The 22,785-nt window shown below is 44.1% G+C and overlaps 1 protein-coding gene and 1 pseudogene across 34 annotated transcripts in view; one reads left to right on the plus strand and one right to left on the minus strand.

The window, feature by feature from the left end:
• The window catches only part of TCF7L2 (transcription factor 7 like 2), a 199,331-nt gene that overhangs the window by 7,977 nt on the left and 168,569 nt on the right, over positions 1 to 22,785 (plus strand). For 21 of the 34 annotated variants that reach the window (XM_043925853.1, XM_043925854.1, XM_043925833.1 and 18 more), the window contains exon 4: positions 5,774 to 5,842. The exons of the other annotated variants lie outside the window; for them this stretch is intronic. In XM_043925853.1, coding sequence (XP_043781788.1) covers positions 5,774 to 5,842 — 69 coding nt within the window. The remainder of the gene's footprint in view (positions 1 to 5,773; positions 5,843 to 22,785) is intronic. 34 annotated transcript variants of the gene reach the window in all.
• LOC122709732 lies at positions 7,858 to 7,927 on the minus strand (annotated as a pseudogene).

Consider the following 22,785-nt stretch of genomic DNA (forward strand, 5'->3'; position numbering starts at 1 on the left):
GGTTTTCCTAGGATAGGCTGTTTTCTTCCTTAGGCATATCTGATTTTGGGCTGGTAATTTGGTCTCTTATATTTTATTCTTTTTTTTTTTTTCCTTTGGTCATGAAGTAGTCCCACACACCTCCTTTTACAGGGAAAAGAGATGGCTGTTAGTGGGATCAGCTCTGAAGGAGTTAAAATTGCTTGCTGAAGTTTGGCATCAAGAAAATAAATTTGAGGCCTGGTAGGCATTAGTAAGGCACAGCACATTTACAGAGCTTAATTAGTACGAACTGTAATTGTTCATGGTCTGCCAGAAGAAGTAATGTTCAGGAAAAGTGGAGTCCTTCTCCTGCAGTCTTTAGTTTGAAACCGATAAATCACTTGCATATTTGTGTAGTGATTCAAATGGAGCTAAGACCTCTCCCATCCCAACATGTGGTAAATTGTAAAGTCAATGAATTGCAGATGTAGGCTACAGTGAGATTCTCTAAGAAAATGCAGAATGAATGGGAAAGAGTGATGCTATAAATATTTACTGAGAAGATAACTAGGTTCTTGCGTGCTGGGCCAATTATGATGTACTAAATATATTAGCAAAATGCTTAAAAAAATCGAGAGGATTTGTGTGGGTCTTTGGGTGGGTTGGTTTGTTTGGGAAAGTGAAATAAAAGGCCCTATGTTATTGTCCTGTCAGTTTTATTAAGCCTGAATCACAATGGCATACCCAGGGAAGGACACATGAAACCCACATTAATGCAAATTAATTCGTTATGAGTTGCAGCGCTGTGACTGCTAAGGGGAGTAATGATGGGGCATTATTTTAAGAGTGTTAGTGTAGCAACTTTTAATGAAAAATGCTGTGTTAGGAACATGTCTCAGCACTTTAGCCCACGTGTTTTTATATGCTGGAAATGTGTTTTGGACAAGAGCAGGAAACTTGCTTCACTTTATTCTTCTCTCCCCTAAACAGTTTAAGAACTGTAATTATGGTTTGATGTTTAAAGAAAATCATCTAATTTTCCCTTAAAAAACAAATCCAGAAATGCCCATCACCATAACCAAGTTCAACTGTTAACTTTTTGCAGTGACTGCACCACAAAATGGAAAAAAAAAAACAATAAATGTAGCTCCCTGCCCCCCTCGCCCCCACCATAGACCTATAGATAAAACTTTCTCAAAGTGATTTTCCCCAGCTTTTTTTTTCTTAGAGAATTTTGGTCTCAGTCAGTGTTGCAAGTCAATACTTTCCCCCAGTGTGAGTAGGTGGATGTGTATGAAAGCTGTAAAAGTTAATGATCGTTCTCTGACTCATAGCTGATGGTTTCAGGTTGAGGAAAAGAAAAGAAAAAATTAATGAGGGTAAATAGACATTTGATGGAACGTCGAGACAGTAGGAGAGATTGTTCCTTTGTCTAAAGGTGTGCATTTTGTTGTGGCACAATTTCTGAAGGAGAAAGCCAGGAAGGGAAAAGTGGTTGCCTTTGTTAAGTTGTTATTTTAGGAGGGTACAGATGTTCTGTGTCTGGATCTTTGCAGGAATGCTTAAGCCTCCATACCTACCAGTCTGCTGGTTTTGCCTTCCCTGTAGGAGTTAGAAGCCCCCTTGGCACTTTTTAAAGGGGTAGGCAGACAGACACCCAGAGGCCTGGTCAGAAGTTTATTTCCCACTAAATGTAAGAGGCTCCCAGTATAGGGCTTGGGGGTGCTGTCACTGTCCTGAAAAATGACTGGTGACCTAAGAAAAGGTCTTAGATATACTTAGGCCCCTAGTTTGTCTTTTATGCTAATAATATGTAAATTAAACTTACAGGTGCCTCTTGGTGGTAGCTACAGTGGTGAGGAAGGTGAACCAAGAATTCCCCCAAACCAGAACTTTTTAGGAAATGAATCTGGATTTCTTCTTTTTTAATAGAAAGCTAGGTGATTCATAAAAATGGAAATAAAGCAAATGCTCCCCCTCTTCCCAGTTTAGTGGAGTGAGTAGGCATACGAAATTAATCTTCATCCTACAGGAAGTTCACTTGAGTGTTGGAAAACCCAATGGAGGGTTTCAAGTTTTTTGAGTTGCCTTTAAGGATGAGATCTCTGTGGCTGAAAAAGCTGTGTTGCGACTCTGGGTATGTCTGATGTCTTGTATGGGAAACAGTGAATTTAGGGCCAGTAGTAATTAGAAATGAGACAAGAGAAATCAAGATAGGATTTCTTGATAAGGGAGGTGGTGGATTGTGAAATACTGGATTTTGCTTTGGGGGAGAATGTGTGCCAGACTGTACAGAGCACCAGTGCTTCTCCATGACTCTTTCTCTGGGGGAGAGATGGCTGGGTCATCTGGGAGTGTCAGAATGTGTGGTTGGGCTTGGCCACTGTGAACAAACACACAGGAAGGGAAGGTTTATTTTGTTGCAAGTTTCATAGGAAGGCACAATATGAGGAGTACCTTGGAGTTCTCATTTGGTGTTGCTTTAGGAGGTGGCGGGATGGGGGCTCCGGGTGGTGGGTAGGCACCACATTATGGTGCGTTGCAGGCTCAGGGCATAAGAGCCACAGTTGCTGGATGCAGAAGTGATGGACAGTGCTGCAGGTGACCAGAGCAGGGGGGTCCCAAGAGTCCATGCTAGGGGGGACCTGGTTCTTAAATCAGATAAGCCTTAATTCGCCATCTAAGATCTCTCAGCCTCCCCATATCTTCCAAAAACAAACAAAAGCACAGAGGGCCAGCCTTCTCTTGTTCTTTATTCTAGCTTTATACGGAGATATAAATAAATTATTGTTCCATCTTAGAATGCCAAGTTTTTAACTGGGTCCTTGTATTTTATCTTCGTCTTAAAAAGCTACACTATAATGAACAAGGCATCCCTGTGTTTTACAGGGAAGGAAAAAGCCGTTTAAAGGGTGTGTTTTAGAAGAGAGTATTTGGGAAAAGAGGGGGTGGAAATGCAACGGAGAAATGAGAAAATTTTAAGTCTTCCTCGCTGTTGCTGGGGGAAGTTTAGCTCAGAATCTCTCCAACACAGTGGGTTCTGGTTAGGAGTGAAGATCTGATTGGAGCTTGTGCTGCATGGATTTAGGAGCTGGTCAACATTTTCAGATTTAGGAGCTGGTCAACATTATTCAGTGTGCCTGGACACCTGAGGAGTGAAGTTACATTGCTTGGGGATGTTAGATTGGTGTGTGTGAAGGTGAGATTAGCTTTGTCCTGCCAGATTCTTAGGGCTTTCCTGGTGACTCAGTGGTAAAGAATCTGCCTGCCAGTGCGGGAGACCTGGGTTCGATCCCTGGGTTGGGGAGATCCCCTGGAGGAGGAACTGGCAGCCTGCTCCAGTATTCTTGCCTGGAGAATCCCATTGACAGGAGCCTGGCGGGCTACAGTTGGTGGGGTCCCCAAAGAGTTGGATACAACTCAGCAACTGAACAGTAACAATCAGATTCTTAAGAATCTTGCAGCTGCATTTTTACTGTCTTAATTGTATTAGTAGCTTTCTCTTTGGAGTTGTGTTGTTTGGGTTGGTGTTGAACACAAGGATTAAGTACGGAACCGGACAAGTGAAAATTGAATTTGGGTTAGCCACAGTTGCACTAATTTGTTCAGAAGGTCATGATCGTACGAAATTTTGTTTCCACGATGTCTACTTAGTTATCAGGTGTCCATTCAGTTTTAATTGATGATAGAAGATTTCTGTGGTTACCCTGAGTGCAAGATCGCCTTAGGGCTCCGCAGGGTTTGTGGGAAGAAAAGCTTGGACAAGTTTCCATTAAGCTCTGCATCAGGTAGTTGGAAAAGGGAAGAATAAAACCGGCTGAAAAGGAGGATGAGCCTTCAGTGTTGCCTTCTCTCCTGAGCGGGAGAGTCCCCCGCTCCGCTCGAGCAGAGCTGCTCTCAGCCAAGAATTCCAAACTCGCAGAGGAACCTGTCCCGCGCACAAAAGTTGTTTTAACACGATGCAGAATTGTCACAGTAATTAGTCTGATCTCCGCTTACTGACTGGCAGTTTTCACAAAAAGGACGGTGCGGGGGGGCCGAGGGGGCAAGTTCATCTGTCTTCTGCAGGGACTCACTTTGGATGAACAGCTCCTGAGTGTGTGTGTTGGGGGGTGGGGGGGGGCAGCTCTGTGCGTGGGAGGGGCTTATCTCAGTGGCTCAGCCTTTATCTTTTGTTGTTTTTGGGAGTGTGATTCATTACTTTGCCTTGACAGGTAAAGGAATATGTATATGTGTGTATATATGTATTTTTTTCCCCCTGCCTCTATTGTGCTCCCTTTTAACTTTGAGACCAGGCAGACTCCAAATATATCTATACAAGCAGTGTTTTTTTATTTGTTCATTTGGAAAAGACATAATGGTCTCAGAACCCATTGTATCCCCAACTGGGAACAGTACTGCCTTATCCCATGAGCAGTATGGATTTAGGCTATTTTAAAAATTTCATTACTACTGGGCTGTGTTTAGTTTGACTTGGTTCAGAAATTCTTATGTGAATTTCTCCCCCCCCCCCCCCCCCCCCACAAATAAAAACCTGTATAAAGTGAGTAATTTTTCTTACAGGGAGCAAGATACGAAATAATGGAGTCTAAAACTCACTTAGGCTAGGTAATGCTTTGCTTTACGGGAAGGTTCTGGTAATAGTAACAGTACAGTGGTGGTAATAGCAGTAGTTTGCTCTGATAATACAGTTCTGTGTTTGGAAATGCAACTGATCTGCCTATTGCTGTGAGGGGGATGGACAGCAATTTCATAGGACCATGTGGTTCTTCATCATTTGTTCGTTTATGGTCAATTAAAATGCATCTTCAGATATTGTTGAGACCTATTGGTGATTGTTGTGTTGTTTATAAAATCAGTCAGCAAATGGTGTGTGTTTTCCCAGTTGGTAGGAGCCCAAGATTAACAAGTATTATTGGGGAAAAGAAAAATTTGGAGAGCCATCTTGGTATTCCTTTTTATTTGGGGCTACCCACTTCTTTGTTGGGGGATCTATAGGTCTTCAAGGGGAAAGACCCAGGAGAGACTTTAGCCTTCTGCTGTGGGGGGGGCGGGGTCTTGGTGAACTCGGGGCATACCTTCACCCTTCAGCCCCCGAATAGGTGGTCTTCAGAACTCTCAGTTGCTCTTGGGCACTGGTTGGCTCCCTCTTTGGGGAAGTGTGGATTCCTAGAGTGCGTGTGGGTTGCAAGAGCTGTCCTGAGCTGTCCTGGGACTGATAGCTTAGTCATTGCGAAAGAATGTATAAGGCATCGGGTGGCCCCTGAATTCTCTGCCTGCCACATTTGTTTTCCCCAAAATAGAATTGTGTTTGAGGGTGAGAGCCCAGTTATTCGAACTCTGGCGGGGGGAGCGATGTGGTGGTGGGGGGGGGCTTGTACCTTTGCAGTCTTGTGGCTTCTCACATCCTCTCTCTCCCAGTCTTTCCCTTTCGCCTACGTGTCGCAATTCTAATGATTTTTGCAGCACACAGTTAATTTTTCTGCAGCATCTTGCTCAGCACACTGGCTTCCTTTATGTCTTAATGGGCGTCCGTCTTTCCTTTTCATGTCATTGATCCTCACTCCTGGCCCCCTCTACCTCCCTCCCTTTTGCTTATTGAATAGGTGCTTTTTTTTTTTTTTTAAAAAAAAACCTTAGATTATTATGAGCATCTTATTTATAGCAACAAATAAAAATACACAGGTCTTGATTGAATGCCAAGGCTGCAGTTCAATCTAGGAAGGTTTGTCTGCTATTCATAAACTGCTTAAGATGTTTTCTTGTAGTTTGTGACATAAGCAGAACGCTTTGATTTGGTTTCTTTCTACAGCTCCATTTTCAGTCCGGGAGCACACATTACTCTGCGTACAAAACGATTGAACACCAGATTGCAATTCAGGTAGGACATGCAAGAGATCCTGAAGTCTGATTTGTTGATATGTAGGTCTCTTGTGTCTTTTATCTTCCACCCTTTCCCCAACCGAGGTGATGATGATGATGGTGGTGATGATGATGATGGTGGTGGTGGTGGTTGATTCTTTGGGGGAGGTGGGAAGCAAAGAAGAAACAAGGGCAGAAGAAAAGCTGCTGAAATGATGTAAAGATAGAGAAAGCACGAGAGTCCTATGTATTTTTGTCAAGAGCATCTTGATCAGGCATGATGGGCACACAGATGCCAGTTTGGCTACTGGTTTTTGCTTCGGGAGGGGTCTTAAATTGGGAGTCAAATGAGGTGACAGAATGTGAATGGGAAGAATTACACGGGGGTGAGATGGGAGAAGAGGCTGTGTGACAGCCAGAGAGTTGTTTCCGGTGGATCAAAATCATGTTAAGTGGTGCTAAGAATATCACTTTTGACCTGATTGTTCTGAAATGTTGATTTCTTTCGGACTTGTTGATATATGACACTGGAAGTGCTGGGAGGGAAAGGCCACGGATCCCAGCTTCTGCTGAGTGTCCTGTTTCCTGCTCACGTAGTACTTCCATTCTCTTAAATCCAAAGGCTAAACAAATCACGGACTAATATAGACTCAGAGCTGAACTGATGCCAACAGAGTGCAGTAGTGGAGGGAGACCAGACTAATATGATTTTCGTCTGTCTGCCTGGCCCTGGCCAGGATGGATGGACCCCATGGTGTAACTGATGGTGCCGAAACTTCTTGAGTCCTTCTGCTTCTGGGTTAACCCTTCGAGGGGGGGCATTCAAAACTCGTTGTCGGATTGTTAAAGTCTGGCTCTGGGGTCTTCTCTCCTTGGAAGTTGGTGTCGCTCGGTGATAGCATTTCCATTCTTCCCTTGCGTGTGAAGATAGATAACTTGTGTGTGCGTATGTGGTCCACAGCCACATCGCATCTTTGTCGCTGTGCCATTTCAAATCTATAACTGCCTGGAGAAGACTTTCCGGTAGCCCTTTGCCCCAGGTCAATTGTGAATTATTCCGTCAGTGAAAAGTAGGACTCGGCAGACACGGTTATTTGGTTGGGGCCCTAATATTTTGTACTCGTTTCAGGGTGACAGTAACTTATTTTAAAAACATTTTGATTCCTTCTGCAGTTGTGCTGCTGATCCGTGTGTGATTTTAGGGGAAAATGCAGCTGTTTGTTAGTGTCCCTTCACGCCTAGAGGTCTCCAAGGCTACTGATCTTGCTGGTCCTCTCCCTGGGGGATCCTTCTTCCTTTTGATGAACAGCACAGTGAATTTTGCTGCCGGAAAAGGGTACAGGCTCAGGGCTTGGATGGAGAACAAACCCAAACCCTAACCCTTGGTAAATGGATGAGGAACAGTGTCCTGAGGCCCACGACATCTCAGACATCTCAGTGGAGTGCTGGGAAGTCCTGCTGCCCGGGGTGTGGGAATTGTCGAGGGTGAGTGGCATCATGACCCTTATCTTGGTGTGGAAAGGCTGGCTGGGGCCATGTCACTGGGAGACCAGCCGAGACCAGAGCAGCTGTTGTGTCTTTACACCCGTTGCTGAAGCGTCCCTTGTTAGCCCGGGCAGTTCATCTTTCTCTGAACCACCTGGCACGGTGTGGGCCATGTGAAGCGCGTTCTCAGGAGGAAGATGGAGTAAATTACAGAGCTCATTGTTTGAAGGACTGAAACCATTACTATTCCTCCATGAACAGGTAGTATTGTTCTTCCCCTGCTTCTGTTTGCCGAGGCCTGATGCCCATGTGGGCAAACAGAGACACATTCTATGAGAGACACAGCACTGCCATGCCTTTGAGTATTCATTCTCCCCCAATCTCTGCTAGACCAGGACAAGGGGAAGCCAAGAGGCATCTAGCTGTGATTGTAGTTTGATCATCAAAGGATAAATAGCAAACCAAAACAAAAGAAGCAAAGGGAAAGAAAGAGGAAACCTCAGACACAATCAACTTGTCGCCCAGGCACATGGCAGCCAAGTAGCCATGTCCTTGCGCAGGGGCCATGCTAATCTCTGTATCGTTCCAATTTTAGTATGTGTGCTGCCGAAGCGAGCACCCAAGTAGCCATGTTGAGGTGGGACAAGAGGGTGGCCCTCTTTTGGTGTAGAGTGGAGCGGATGTCTTCCCAATCCCCCATTCTCCACTTAAAGCTTAGATGCGATGTGCTTTTCAAGGCAGAATTTTCTTCCCTGGAAATTTAAGACTGTTTAGCCTTAATACATGCTGTATTTCAGTCTGAGCTGAGCTGGTTGCTCTCCTAAGCTACACCCTAAAATAACCTCGAGTAGTATGACACCATGTATCACATGAGATTCCCACTCCTTTCCCTTCCCGTCCCTCCTGTGATCTCAGGACTTGGCCAAGTGCAGCGTTTATATGAATGGCTTCTGAGTGATTCCGTGCAATGGACATGAATTTGAGCAAACTCCAGGAGATAGTGGAGGACAGAGGAGCCTGGCACGCCGCAGTCCGTGGGGTCCCAAACAGTCAGACGTGACTTAGTGACCGAACAACTACTACTGAGTGATTCTGTAAAAGCGTCATGTTCTTCTAAGAGATTTGGACACAATATCAATTGATGTGTTGGAAGCTTCCCCACTCTGGAGAATCTCCTAGCTCCTCTCAGTTTTGAAAAGACAAGAGCAGCACAGAAGCTGTATTCATCCTAAATGGTTAACACAAATATAATTGAAATACAAATTCAAAGGCCTTCAAAAAAAAAAAAAAAGACATAGATATTTAATTCTGTGGACTTGTAGAGAGTTTTATTGAAGCATAAGTACAGCACAGTGCACAATATAAGTACAGCCCAGGGCACAGGTTTTTAGTGGAGAGGTGGATGAACTTCTTACTTTTACTTCCGTGATCATCCATGAAACCATCCCCCAACTCAGTAGGTAGAATGGGGTGGAATGCTTTTTCCATAAAGGGCCAGACAGTAAATATTTTAGGCTTTGTAGGCCAAACAATCTGTGTGGCAGCTTCTCAACTCTACTATTGTGTGTGAAAGCAGCCAAAAACAATACCTAAAGGACTAGGTGTAGATGTAGCTGGGCCTCAATAAAACTTTATTTATAAAAACAGTGGCTGAACTTGACCCACGGGCTGTAGTTTGCTGGGCCCTGCAAAAGAGTATTAGTAACTCCCCTGCAGTCTTGCTTATTCAGTACCCGCCCCCCCCCCCCCCCCCCCCCCGCCCTGCCCCTGACAAAACTTCTTGCTATGGATTAGTTTCATCTATCACCATGGATTAGTTTTGCCTGCTTTTCAGCATCTTAGAAGTGAGATTGTGTAGAATACAGTGTTATATGTCAGGCTCCACTCAGCATTATACGTGTGTTTCATCCTTGTTATTTCCTGTAGAATAGTTGGCTTTTTTTTTTTTTTTTTATTGTCACTTACTATTCCATGATGCACGTGTCTTTTCTGTGCTTTAGGATATTTGGGTTCCTAATGGATATTTATTCCTGTGTCCTGCTCTTATGAATATAAGGCCTTAGTTACTTTCTCACCTGCATCTTTCGGAGGACTGTATGTGTTGGGTTCTGTTGTTCAGACTTAGGAGTAGACTGGGAGAGTAATATGTGCTTCGCTTGCATTGCCCTTTTAAGAGAGACTTGAACTCTGGATTTCAAGTTGAAATGCACCAGCATAGTGGTGGTTGGCTATGTGAGTGATACATAGGAAGGGGAGCAGTAAAAAGATCTAAGTGGGGTCAGAGACCAGTTTGCCCAAGCTCCAGTGGCCCCAGCTCCTGGGAACTCCTCCGTCTGTCTCTTTTAACCCGGAAGAGATGGTGCAGGCTGAGCGCAGAGGTGGACCCAGGGGTCCACCTTTCCAGTGCCTCCCAGGCGTACCCTGCAGTTGACATGGATAACCGTTTAGGCACTATCTCCTCTGCCTCCCCAAAGAGAGCTCTTCCCACACTCCTTCCAACCCCACGAACAGTGCTGGGATGAAGGTCAGGACCCACAGAAGACATTTCCCTTGTTTTTCAAAAGGGCGAATTCAGAACCAATTAAGCCTTTGTTTTAAGAGTATTTTGGCCAAAGGTTGATGTTTTAACACCAAGTCAGATGTGATTTAGGAAAAAAAAACTCCACATGCAGCAAAAACAAACTGTGTAGACCTTTCTTGGTTGTTTTTCTTTTCGGATGTGAAGTGGTTTGTGTGTGTGTGTGTCTGTGTGCGTGCGCAAAGACAACTAGGAGAGGATCCAGAAGAAATGGACCGTTTTATTTGTTTATACAGCTGAGCGGTGGAAATTCTGCAGTGGGTGTTGCTTTCCCTTTCATCCTCAGGCTTGCAGGCTTCCATCTGAGTTCCACCAGCCCATTCCCTTCTGCTTGGTCATAGAACCCATCTGCCATGATTCAGTATGGCCCGAGGACTCTCCTTCGGAGCCTGAGCGCTTTGTGGAGCCAGCAAGAAAAGGATACAACTTGGAGAGTGTTCTTGTTCCCTCTTGGTCCTTTAGTCCTGAATGTGAACTTGACACTGAGTCTTGTCTGAGTCTTAACATTGTTAAGATTCCTGAGGTGCTGTGGTTGAGAGTCCATCTCTTTCCTCCACTACTGGATCCTTGGTGTTTGTGATAGGAGTGGCCAGTGAACTGTACCAGTGGGTTTGGGCGGGATGTTTGAGAGGGCTTGGCCTCTCCCCAGTTCATGTTTCAGGCGGTCATCTCTTGTGTTTGAGGCCCTCTCTTGCTCCACAAGTTTCCTGGCCTTTCAGGTTTCTTGAGGATTTGCTATCTTCACTGAGGAGCAAATCTAGCCTAAGAGGAAGAACTCCCAGAAGCAGCTTCAGTTCTTGGTCCAGGTCTTTAGTGCCATCACCAGACTGGCTGTGAGACTTCATGTCCACTTTTCACGAGGAATGTAGTTTGTGTGTGTTTATGTATGTGAAAGAGAGAGAGAGACAGACTTAGATGCCATTTCACTAGAGTAATTTGACAAAGCCTCTGGATACCAGTTTAACTCATTCAAAAGATTCATTCATTTGCTGTAGTGGTGCATTTTAGCCTAATTGTCTAATTGAAGTCCACACCTCAAAAGGCTTGTTCATTCATTCAGAAATATTTATTGTGAATTATGTGTGTGCCAGGCCCCCGGGGAATTCATCAGGGAGCTTCAGTTCTAATGATGATTTGGATACTGACTTATAAGCATCCCACTTGGTCCGAAGATTTGCATTTTTAATCAGGGTTCTGAGTTTCGCCTTCCAAAGGTTTGGAATTGCTGCCCCAGAGGCAATTGATCAGTCAATTGATCACTTATTTGCTGCTCAGTCATTTTCACTTGCCAAGTAAAAATTGATGACTGGCCAAGTACTTGATGGGTAACTTTTTCTTGTTTTGAGTGAGAAACTAGTCTGCCCTTGGGTTCTGATGAGCTTTTGTGGCCTCCCCCGCCCGCCCCCCGATTATTCGAGGAAAACCAGATACTTTTGCTTGGCTCACGAAGAGGCAGGCATTTCTTTGTTTATGATAGAGGAGCTTGGGCAGTGATGTGCTTGGTCTTAGGGATGAGAGGCAGTAGCAACAGCTGATAGTAATATCAGCTTCTGCTTATTGAATTTTCCCGACGCGTTGGGTCTGGTGTTAAGTGCTGGATGCGAATTATTTATTGATTCTTCATAATGACACAGAAGGAAACCCAAATGGTAAAGCTATTCTTTACCACCATTATCCCCATTTTCTGAATCAGGAAATGTAGACTCAGACACCAGAGATGTTTTGCCCATAGATAGTCAGGAAATTAGGATTCAAACCTGGTCAGTCCGCCTGGAGAGAGCCTGTACCGCAGAACCTTGTGCTGACTTCTCTCTGCTCAGAATGTAATGCTCAGTAGGCCCTGGGGTTCCTAAAGCGGCGGTGACTAACCGGCTCTCTGGGCTGTATACGGAGGAACCATCTGAGAGCTGCTCAGAAATGCAGAATCCTGGGTTTCAACCCCTTTGAGGTCCTCAGTCATCACGAATGGTCTCTGTTTCACAGATTGGAGCAGGCATCACCTGGGAAGTGCCAGGTGGGTTTGTTGAGACCCAGATTGTGGCCCCACCAGAGTTTCAGGTTCTGTAGGTACGGGTAGGTCCTGATATTTGCAGCTTTAGTAGATTTTCGGGTGAGATTGATGTCCCTTCTCTGACGACAGCACTGTGAGACCCACTGAGCAAGGGCAGTGTTTTCCAACTCTGGTTACTCATCACAGTCCCCAGGGGAACCTTAAAGACAATGCCCCCGCCGAGGAGGATGCTGGAATCTGTATCCCGGCTCACTCTTTGGGTGATTCTGATGCATGTTGTTACGTGAGAACAACTGCTGTAAAATCTCTTGTTTGTTTGTTGGCTTATTTTAGCTTGACTCTTTCCCTCGGGGAGAAGAGACTGCTTGGGTTCAGAGTTCTAAAAGGAGGTCTCTTCAGTGGGGGAGTCTTCTCTTTTGAGAGCGTTTCTTTACCCGGTAATCTCGGTGATGGTCATTGTCCTTTGAGTTAATCAGTGCCGGTGAGAGAAGGAGGGACTCTGCTGCTCCTATGTGAGGGCCTATGGGAGCCTGAAGCTGAGGGGCCTGGCAGTCTTAAGTGCTGCTCAGACTTCCCTTGCTGTGAAAAGGCAGATGTGGAATCAGTCGTTCCGGGGTGGGGCCTGGGATTCTGCATTTCTGACACACTCCCAAGAGGTGCTCACAGTCCTGGGTCCTAGAGCACTCTTGGGCGGGGAGCAAAGGTAGAGTCTGCTTTGAAAGACAAGGAAACTGAGGCACAAAGAGGTGAATTGGTTTGTCCGAGGTCCCACCGCTTGGTGGAAACAGGGCGGAGAACAGGAATCCAGGGGTCCAACTTGGCTTAATGTCCATCTTTCAAGGAGATGTTATCCTCTTCTCTGAGCCAAGAGCAGTTGCATTACATTGGCCAGATAAAAGAAAACAGTCCAGTTTTTACTTTCTGGTTTTTAACTTCTATCTGTTCTAATTGCATCACTGTATTTGTATGAGTTGAGATATTTGCATCTGTTCATTCTCCACCATATTAAGGCATTTGGGGCCCAGCCTGCATGGCCTCTAAGAGGGCTGATGAGGATACAGAGAGAAGGTGTGTTTGTCTTTGACTAGAGCAGCCAGAAAGGATGGAAACAACTTCCATCAGCCATAGGTGTCCCCCATTTGGACCACAGCCAGTAGGTGTAAAGGTCTGGTCTGTGGCAGTCAGCTGGTTGCATTGTCTTAGTAACTTCATTTTATTAAAATTTTTTTGCAGCCCTCTATTTATTTACAATTTTATATTAAAGCATAGTTGATTAACAGTGTTGTGTTAGTTTCATTGTACAGCAAAGTGCATGTATCTATGCTTTTTCAAATTCTTTTTCCATTCAGGTTATTGCAGAATATTGAGTGGCGTTCCTTGTGCTGTACAGTAGGACCTTGTTGGTTATCTCTTTTGAATATAGCAGTGTATAACATGTCAATCCCAAAGTCCCACGCAGTTTGTGGGATTTTAGTTCCCTGAACAGGGATTGAACCCTGGGCTCCAGTAGTGAAAGCCCTGAGTCCTAACCTTTGGACCACCAGGGAATTCCTAGTAACTTCATTTTATAAGTTGCACTTTATAATAGTATTTGCTTTTCATAAAGTCCCTGAAAATCGTGGGGCCGTTTAGCTAAGCACAGACATTTCTAAGTGGGTTATGGTTGACATTTGCAGGCTTATCAAGCTTAGCACTTAATTTGTTTCTGGAGTTGGGTTTGGTTGCGTGGTATCACGTCCTGGTCAAACTGATAAGTGGCTGCAAATTTTTTTTTTTGAATCATTTCCCTTGGAATCTCAGGATACTCTTCTATTAAACAGAAATGGAAGGCCATTCTTCCTGAGGGTTCTCCCAAAACCTTTGGGGGGTTGGCAGGTTAATATTTTTAATGAGTAATACATTGAGACTTTAAAAATACATAAAGCCTAAAAGTAGGCAAAGGTACTATATATCTCTTTGTCTTTGGCATGTTAGAAAATGAAACATGAGAACTGAATATTTGTGGACTCTCTGAAGCATCTTCACAAAACTTCAGTGTTTTGAGGTGCCAGCCGGAAAGACACTTGGTTGCACCAACTTCTACACTGACTGAGGCCCAGGCCAGATATTGGCATGTCTTTGTGGGCTGGATGAGATACGACGCCTTAGTGCAGGCTTCTCCACCACAGCACTCTAATGACATTTTGGACTGGATGATTCTTTGTTGCACAGGAGACTGTCCTGTGCATGCCAGGATGTTTGCTTAGCACTGGCCCTGGCCTCTACTCTCTGCATGCCGCTAGCACCCAACGCCACGGCCAAAAATGTCTGTAGATCTTGCCAAATGTCCCCCCGGGGCCCGGATTGCACCTGGTTGAGAACCACAGGGCTCAGTTTATCAGCGTAGAGTGAGCACCCTGCCATTGAGGCTATGGGAGCATTAGCTTTGCATGTTAAAGGGACAGGTACAAGCGTGTTCAGCTCATGCTTCTGGAGTCAGATAACCTGGGTTCAGATCCAGTTTCTGCCAGACCTCCATTGCCTAATCTGCAAAATGGGGATGATGCTGTTAATTAATAATAGTGCCTGTTTCTACAAGGTGGCGGGGGAGATGAAGTACCTTCAGGTCTGTGATGAGGTGGGCCAGGGCAGTGGCACCCTGATTAATACATACAAGCATACAGGCAGCTGTTTTTAACTGAGAACTATGTGAAGTACTCGTTTATAGATTTCGAATCTGCCTTATTCTGACATGCATTGTATGTTTTTTATTTCCTGTCAAGAACATCACACATGATAGATTTGATAACGTGGACTATCTTTGCTGGGTAACAAAGATTTATGACTCCTATTGGTTGCTGTTTACATTTCTCTTATGTCACTTGAAAATCCTGCCTTGTCCTTGCAACATTTGACTAGAATATGAGCTTTTCTGAGGTTGTGTCTTCTTCCTTGTTGTCTCCTTAGAGCTCCATGCAGGAATGCCTGGGCCATAGTAGGTATACAGCAGGGGACTGAATGTGTTTACATACTGTATGCTGTGGGCAGAAAGGGAACAGAGTATATAAGTTTGCATTTTTTTCAAAACAGCCTCTTTCAAACATGAGAGGCCAATATGTATAATTTTTAGTATTCAACCAAATAATTTGAGATAGGCCTTCAATCCCTATGTAAACTTGATTTTCTTTCCCAGGTATCTCATGCTTTGATTTCAGTTCTCCTTCAGCACATGAATTTGCACCCTGTCTTAATAAACTGTGGCATTGCTCAAACAATGTATAAGCATGTTTGGACTGGTTTATATGTATGTGATGGTCTGCTAATTTTCAAGATGTTTGGAGTCTAGTTAACTTATTATTACTATTTTTAATGACAAGTAGTGTTATCCACTGGATTATAACATTTTCTCAGACTTTGACAGTTGTCATGAATTCTTGCAGGGGACTTACCAAAAAAAAAAAATCATTAAGCATTTTCCTTCTTGTAGATACATGAGCTCGCATGAAAAAATTTGTTTCTTTCTATTCCCAAACCTTGTGCCTCCCTGAATTTTGAGGTTCAGGTGTGACACTAGAATAATAAAGAACTTTGGTTGACAGAAATTATTCAAGGCTTGAAAATGAATGTGTGTGTGGTAGTAGCCCATTCTTGGGGGGTGTGGAGGGTGGGAAGGAGACTAGGGCTTTGGTTAGGCTACCCTGTAGGGAAGATAGTCTTGTGTCAATAGTTTTTAAGTTGATTCAGTAAGCATTGCTGATGATTGAAATTGAAGAATTGTGAAGACAATTCATCTTGAGGAACAGAGAGCACAGGGCTGCTGGGAGCAGACATTGACATACGGGCCGTCATCAAACTAATTGTTGTTTGAATTACCTGTTATGATCCGATGACAAATCTGCCTTGCTCCTGCCACTGGAGCAGAAAATGTAGCTTGAATTGGCGTGATGTTAGCAAGTGTAAACTGTACTTCAACAAGATGGATAAACCCAATTATGGGGCAGACCTGTAGAGAGAAAATCCATTTAAATCTCGTAATGTTAAGCAGAGCTGTGTTTAATTCATTTGGACCAATTTGGGAATGATGTATGAGTGTTGGTGAACATTAGTCAACGGGGGGACCGCTTGGAGGGAAGGGATGTGCGGATGCTGCTGGCCACTTGGGGAGGCAGCTGGGGTGTCGTCTCAGAAGCCTGCACTAATGGCGGGGAAAGGCAGAAATGACAAAACGATGTACTAACTGCCGTCCGCAGAGCAGCGCTGTGTAAATGAACCAATAAGGAAAACATGTGAAGCAGAAATGAGAGGAGGTGTTTTTCCTAAATGCTGCTGACAGTCCAAAATATAAAGGAAATTTGAGGTTCCTCTTCTGTGTTTCCAGCTCCCCAATATCCTTGTGGGTTTTTCCAAACCTTGTAGTAGGGAGCCTAGAAAATGCTCTTTATAGTTCCTGGATGATAATTTAAGAGAGAAAAAGAGAGCGAGAGAGGAAGAGAGGAAAAAGGACAGCTAAGTTTAAATTGATAATCTTGGGGCATTTGATTCTCTACTGGAAAGCAGTTAAGAGGGCATGATTATTCTGAAATGCATATAGGGTGCATATCTGGAAGAGAGTTTGGAAGGGCTTGTCTGTTTAAACTTTTCTATTATTTTAAAATAGCTATTGAGTGGTAACCCAGCTTCCTGTGTCGTGGGCGCTCAGGATGTACTGGTGAGGTATTCACTGAACATTGGACTTTAGAAAAGTAGATTTTAGAGCTAAAGACTGGTGTTCCCACAACTTAGACTCATTAGGATCTATCAGGACTTTGTATTCTGGATTTACCCAGTAGTTTGCATTCTAGGAATTTTATGATTTATAACTAAAGATTTCTGATGTTACTCCTGCACCCCCCCCCCCCCCCCCCATGTTGGTTTGGTCCAGGGTGTTCTTAGAAGACTCTAGTTAGCTTCCTTTTGTTTTGGGAGAAGTTGGTAAAGTCTCCCATTGAGTCTGTTATTGTTTGGTTTTCTCTTTTGGTTTTGGGTTTTCTTCTTTCTTTTCTTTTGTGGAGTAGACTGGACTTGGACTCTTGGCTTGTTGAAAGGAGCATTTGAAAGACTGGAGTGCGTAAGGAGCTTGGCAGTGAACTGCCAAGAAATTCATGGTTGTGCACTCCTACCCCCAGCCCATAAATCTAACCATTGGGAGTGCTGGTGTAAATGAAGGTTAAAGCCCTAGGAGTTTTTTTTGTTTTTTTGTTTTCCTGGAATTGGGGTACAGTTCATTGTATGTGGTTGTGGTATATACATTGAGTGTCCATTCCAGGCAATCTTTTTTTCCCAGAGGGAAATTTATTAGGATTTTGCTTCCTTTCTTCACCTCCATTGAAGAACCAATCTCAGGATGATGATAAAAAATTAAGACTTTACCAGTATGGCCCAATACTGAATCTGAATGTTCTGAACTAGTTTAGCAGTAGAATTTAGGCAGAACACTTTGAGATAATTTAAACTGTCATCTCCACCAAAACCCACCAGCACAGTGAAGCCGTCAGGTTGACCTGCCTGTGGGTAGACCTCCCAATCATTTCAGAATAAGTAATGCACCTAAATGTATTTGGGAGAAACATCAAGATGGGCTTCTGAATCTGAATGAAGTTTCTTTGCACTGAAAGAAGGAGCATCCTTTGCATTCCATGAGTTTTATGGGGGCTCTGTCTGCTTTGGCTCAAAAGCGCTTTCAAGATTTATACTCCTGAGGGTGGGGTATAGACAGCGTACACTGGGCAGGCAATGAATCAGGGGGTTTTTGGAAAATAGACTCTTAAAGAAAAGAAAACATCTACTGAGTGGGTAGAATGGCCTGTTCATGTTAGAAGTAAGTACCCAGTGGGTAGAATGGCCTGTTCATGTTAGAAGTAAGTACCCAGTGGGTAGAATGGTCTGTTCATGTTAGGGGTAAGTCTTTTCAGGATCCTGGAGGGTTGCTTTCTCAACTAACTTGTCCCTTTATGAACAGAATGGAGCTGAAATCTGGCAACCATGTGCGCAAAGGGACATTTTTGCCATTTTGATTAGATCCTAAGATATAACTATATAGTAAAAGACCTAGGAATACTTAAAATATGGCACAAAAATGAAATAGATAATATCAACTCTTTAGCTTAAAATTATTTTCTGTAGAATTAAAAAAATTAACTTATGGTATCATGTTCTCGATTAGAGATTAATTGATGTATGCAATCTATAAGACAATTCAGGAGATGTTTCAGGATTTAGAGAGTTCTTCGTTTGGTTCTTATCCTTAAAATCGAAAGCAAACCTCCCTTCTTTTCTCCTCTTGGTCTCCAGTCACTTAGTTTTTATTTTGGAATCCAGCAGCATTTATTTCTTAATCATTGCTGCAGAAGCCAAGAATTTTCCTGTTAATTAAAAAAAAAAAAACCCTCACTGACCCAACGTAGGCAGGCACAATTTTTTTTTTTTTTTTTTGTGAAAGAGAACTTAAAGGAATGTTTTAAAATGTCCCCAAGCTCAAAAGGATGTGTTTAGCAAACCACCAATGTGGTTTGTGCACCCGATTTTGTTTTGTGTTGTCTTAAAAAACTTGTCACTTGTCACATTTTCACACTGGTGAGTGAAAGCAGATGACAAATGTCTCCCCACAGAAAACCTGACGTGTGAAGCCATTTGTGTCTGAAGGATTGGCACTCAGGGTCTGATTTCTAGAGGAAAAGGCTTCAGTCACATGGTAGACCCTTTCTTCCTTGGAGGGGGTCGCCTGCCCCCCCCCCCCCAAAAAAAGGGCAATCAAGAAAAAAAAATGCTGTGTTTCACTCTGGTGGCTTTTCAGTTGGGTTACATTTGCCAGTTTATCTTCATCAAAAAATAAATCTGAATATACTTATCATTTCCCCAGAAGCATGCTACTCCTGCTATGATTTTGTCATTTTAGGAGAGTGTAGGAAAAGCACCAAAATCCTCATTGTAGGAAAAAGTTGGGTGTCCTGCCTCCACAACTGTTTTTGAAAAAAATTATTTATTTATTTATTTATTATTTGGCTGCAGCGGGTCTTAGTTACAGCATGTGGGATCTCGTTCCCTGACCAGGGATCAAACCTAGGACCTGTGCATTGGGAGTGTGGAGTCCTAACCACTGGACCACCAGGGAGTTTCCTTTAAAAAAAAAATAATAATGAGAGTTATCTAGTGTTTTCTTCCTCTGCTCTTATTGGAATTTTTGGCCCAAATGCTTCTCTCCGGGTCCCTGGTTTTGCATAGCAGTTAAAGGAGCCCGACAGTGACTTGCACGTGACAGGAACGGACGAGCTGACATGTAGAAAGTACACACACAAAACCACATGCCCCATGCAAAGCAGATATGGTTTTGATTTCGACCTCCGTGGTTCTGTTATCGTTGCTTTTTCCGTGAGAGTGGATTTTTATCTTTTGACCGACTTCTGGTTCCCTTCATGGTTTGTGGTTTCTTGTTGCCATCACGGCTTGTCAGCTTGGCTGCTTGGGAACCAGAGATGCTAGGGCTTCTGGGTTGCGGGAGTCTGAGGACAGGGAGCCGGGGGATGGCCTTATCCAGGAATATTGAGCTTGAAGACCTCGCCTGGAGCCCCAGTACCCTGGCAAGTGGCTACAGAGCCATTGTTCCCATCCTGGTCACAGGCTCCCCAGCTGGGGCTTCTCTCCGTTCTGTGTTAGTTATGTAATGCCTCTAAGGACTATTTTGGAAACATCTAGACCTGCTTGTGATTGATCTTCCTGTTCTCTGAATTTCCCCCGATTCCCTTGCTGTCTCCTCTCGTCTCCTCTGGCAGGAAATATTTTTTTCCTCATTAACGAGTTTCCAGGTCAGAATTTCCCATCACATATGAACTCTTCTTTATCCCAGCATTTGATTTCCACCTCTTTCCGTTTCTTGATTTTGTTATTTTACATAAAGCCGAAAACTTTTAAATTGGGCAGATGGATCATGGCTCTGTGCCCCAATTTTCGCATCTGTGGAAAATGGGTTTCATAAGAGGGCTTGCCTACTGTGGGTTTCTGTGAGACGCTGTGAGGAGATTTAGTCCAGCGCTTGGTCCATGAGAAAGGTTACGTGGTGTCATTACTGTTACCAATTGGGTGTCCTGGGAAACCCATCAGCCCCGGGCACATGGCGACAGTGGGTCACCCTGACCACACTGTTAACACTCTGGCCGAGGTTGACAAGTTGGTGATGTATTGTGTCACACACCTTTTTCTGCTCGCTCTTCCCCCCTTGCTGACAAAAGAATCTGGCTCTGAGTGACTTCTTCTGTAAGAGAGTGGGTCCAGTCAGGAGGCCAGAATACCTTTTGAAGAGCTCTAGGGTGGAAAAGTCTGTGTTGTGACATAATTTATCTCCCTGGGGAGGGCAGACAAAAAACCGATTGGGAGACTGGACTTCGAATTATTCAGCTTCTGATGGGCATGAAATTAGTGACAGCAAGACAGGAATTTGTGGCCTTTTAGTCGTAGGGCCTGCTCTCTTCTTTGGGCAAATTTCTATTGCTTCGAACTTCATTAAAGAAAATAGATTTGAAAAGGCATCCTTTTGGGGCCTTGAAAGGCAGAGGGGCTGGCTCCTGGCTTGCAAACCCAATAACACTTACTTCTTTCTTTATGAGGGAGTTTCCTAGGGCCGCTGTGGTCAGGCTGTTTGTCTGGATTTGTAATAAGCATGTAACAGCCCCCTCCTCATGCACTTTGCCTCAAAGATGAGCGACCCTAGTGGATTACTGAGGGCAAGAGGCCTAAAAAGTCTGTGATTGGAAGCCAGCTGCTCCAGGACTCTGGGTGCCAGCGCCCATGGGGGAAGCGGGTAGCATCTCTGCAGTTGAGTCCCTGCCTACAACACAGGTCCCCTCGCTGGAACTTTCCTGGGAGTTTCTCCTGGGCATAGAATCTGCTAGTGGATGAGGAACTCAGGTCTGTTCACACTTCCACTTGGGCAAAAGTGATACAGTCAGGAGCTTGTCCAGAATGATTTATTCTCAGTGGAGGTTAAGAAATGACATTGGTTCTCCCAATTGACTTGACAGCAGCCATTGTTTCTAACACCTCCTGGTTCCGGAAGGTCCAGTTCAAACCTCCCTGGTTTGCAGGAGGTCAGATTGACACATGGGGCTGGGAGACTGGTCTGTTCTCATGGCTCTCTCTCTTGAGCTTTTTCAGAGGCCAAAAGGAAAAGAGACAGTGAAATATGAGAAATCAGAAAACAGTCAGTGGATCTTTTTTGGCTTTGGGAGGTGTAAAACAATGGATGAGTGTGTTTACACTCTCTGGCCCTCCCCCCTCCCTTGGGAAAAAAAAAAAAAAGACTTGTATTGAGCAGATTTGTTCATTAGAAAGGTATGGAATTTTTGTTGGCGTTGGCCAGGCCTTTGTAGCTGGTCAGTGGCCTTGGGCTGCAGAGGTTGCTTGCATTTTCTCCTGCCTCCTTCCTCTGTCGTTGGGTAGCACCCTGGCTGATGCTGTAGCGTTTATCCAGAGCAATGCTGGACCTTTTTAATTGGTCAGTGCCCCTAAGTGATGATTTATTCCATACCTCTCAGAAATGTCTTAATTTACTTCATCTAATAGTTTTGCCTCCTTTCTGTGCCCCCCTCCTCCCAAATTAACACCAATCGCAAAATTCTTTCCCCAGGCAGCACTTGGTGAGGCAAGGCATTTTCCTCTAGGGAGGACTTTGTCTTTGGGAACGGCAGTAGGGAAGAATTAATTAAGGCAGAGGATGCAGCTTCATAATTAGAGAGAGGGGTTCAGGAGCTCAGAGCGCAGCTAGGTTTAGAGACACTGCGTTACCTGGCTGTGCAGAGCTTTCTTCTCCGGGTCTCAGTTTGCTTACCTGTGGAATGCCTCCACAGGATGTGCACAGTGGTGGGGAGCTGTGAAAGTGCCTTTTTAACAGGAGTTCAATAATTTTTGCTGTAAGAAGAAGGCATTCTAGGATGATGGATGAGGGCCCTGGCACTCAAGTTAGACACAGTTGGGATCTCAAGTCACACCCATTTAGTGCATGTAGGGTCTTGGCCAGTTCTCGGAGCTCCCTAACCACAGCACTTTTTATCTATAAAACAGGAACAAAAGGGATCTCAGAAGATTAAATAGGAAAACATGCATATAGTGGCCAGTGCTGAGTATGGATCTACAGTGGTTACTTTTATTTAAAGGGGATGATGTCTATCTACCTACCAGGTTCTAACTCATGCTGAGGTACCAGTTCATTTTGCTACAAATGAAGGTGAGTGGACAGACATCTTGGTTGATTTTCATGCCATCTTTTCTGGTTACATTGTTTTTGCTTCTCAGAAGTATCAAGAGATGACCTGTATTCTCCTTGTCAAATAGGTATTAAAAAGAGGACTTTGACATCAGCTTCAGGATCCTTCTATAGCAGGAGACAAATTCATCTTGCTGCTCAGGTTCTAATTCGTGTTTTAGTTGTTCCCCTCCCCCAACCACATACATAAACACATACATTGATTTCTTTCTTTCTTTTCTTGTATTACTACAAGGATCAGTTTCTTCTGGCTTAATTCCAGAAACAACATGCCTGTCTTTTTTCATCGTTGAAGAAAAACAGTGCGAAGGCACTATAATTCCTTAAATTGGATTTCAGTTCTTGATCCCCTTATGTTCGGTAAACAGTGTTCTATGAAACATCATTGTTTAGGAGCAAGAGGCTGGCAGCCTTGCCTTTTTTTTTTTTTTTTTTTTTAAGAAGTAAAGGGGCTGTATTGGAGTCTTCTGGGGTGATGCTGTGGTTGGGGTCCCATCCAGGTGAATTCCATCTTCACTTGGGAGGCAGGCATGAACCCCTTTCCAAAAAAAAATGCTGGTGAAAGTTGGGAGGGCTGCCTGTCAGTGAGTAGGACATAGCTTGGGAAGAAGCCTG

Source organism: Cervus elaphus, chromosome 15 (assembly GCF_910594005.1).
Source record: "Cervus elaphus chromosome 15, mCerEla1.1, whole genome shotgun sequence".
NCBI classification, from domain to species: Eukaryota; Metazoa; Chordata; class Mammalia; order Artiodactyla; family Cervidae; genus Cervus; species Cervus elaphus.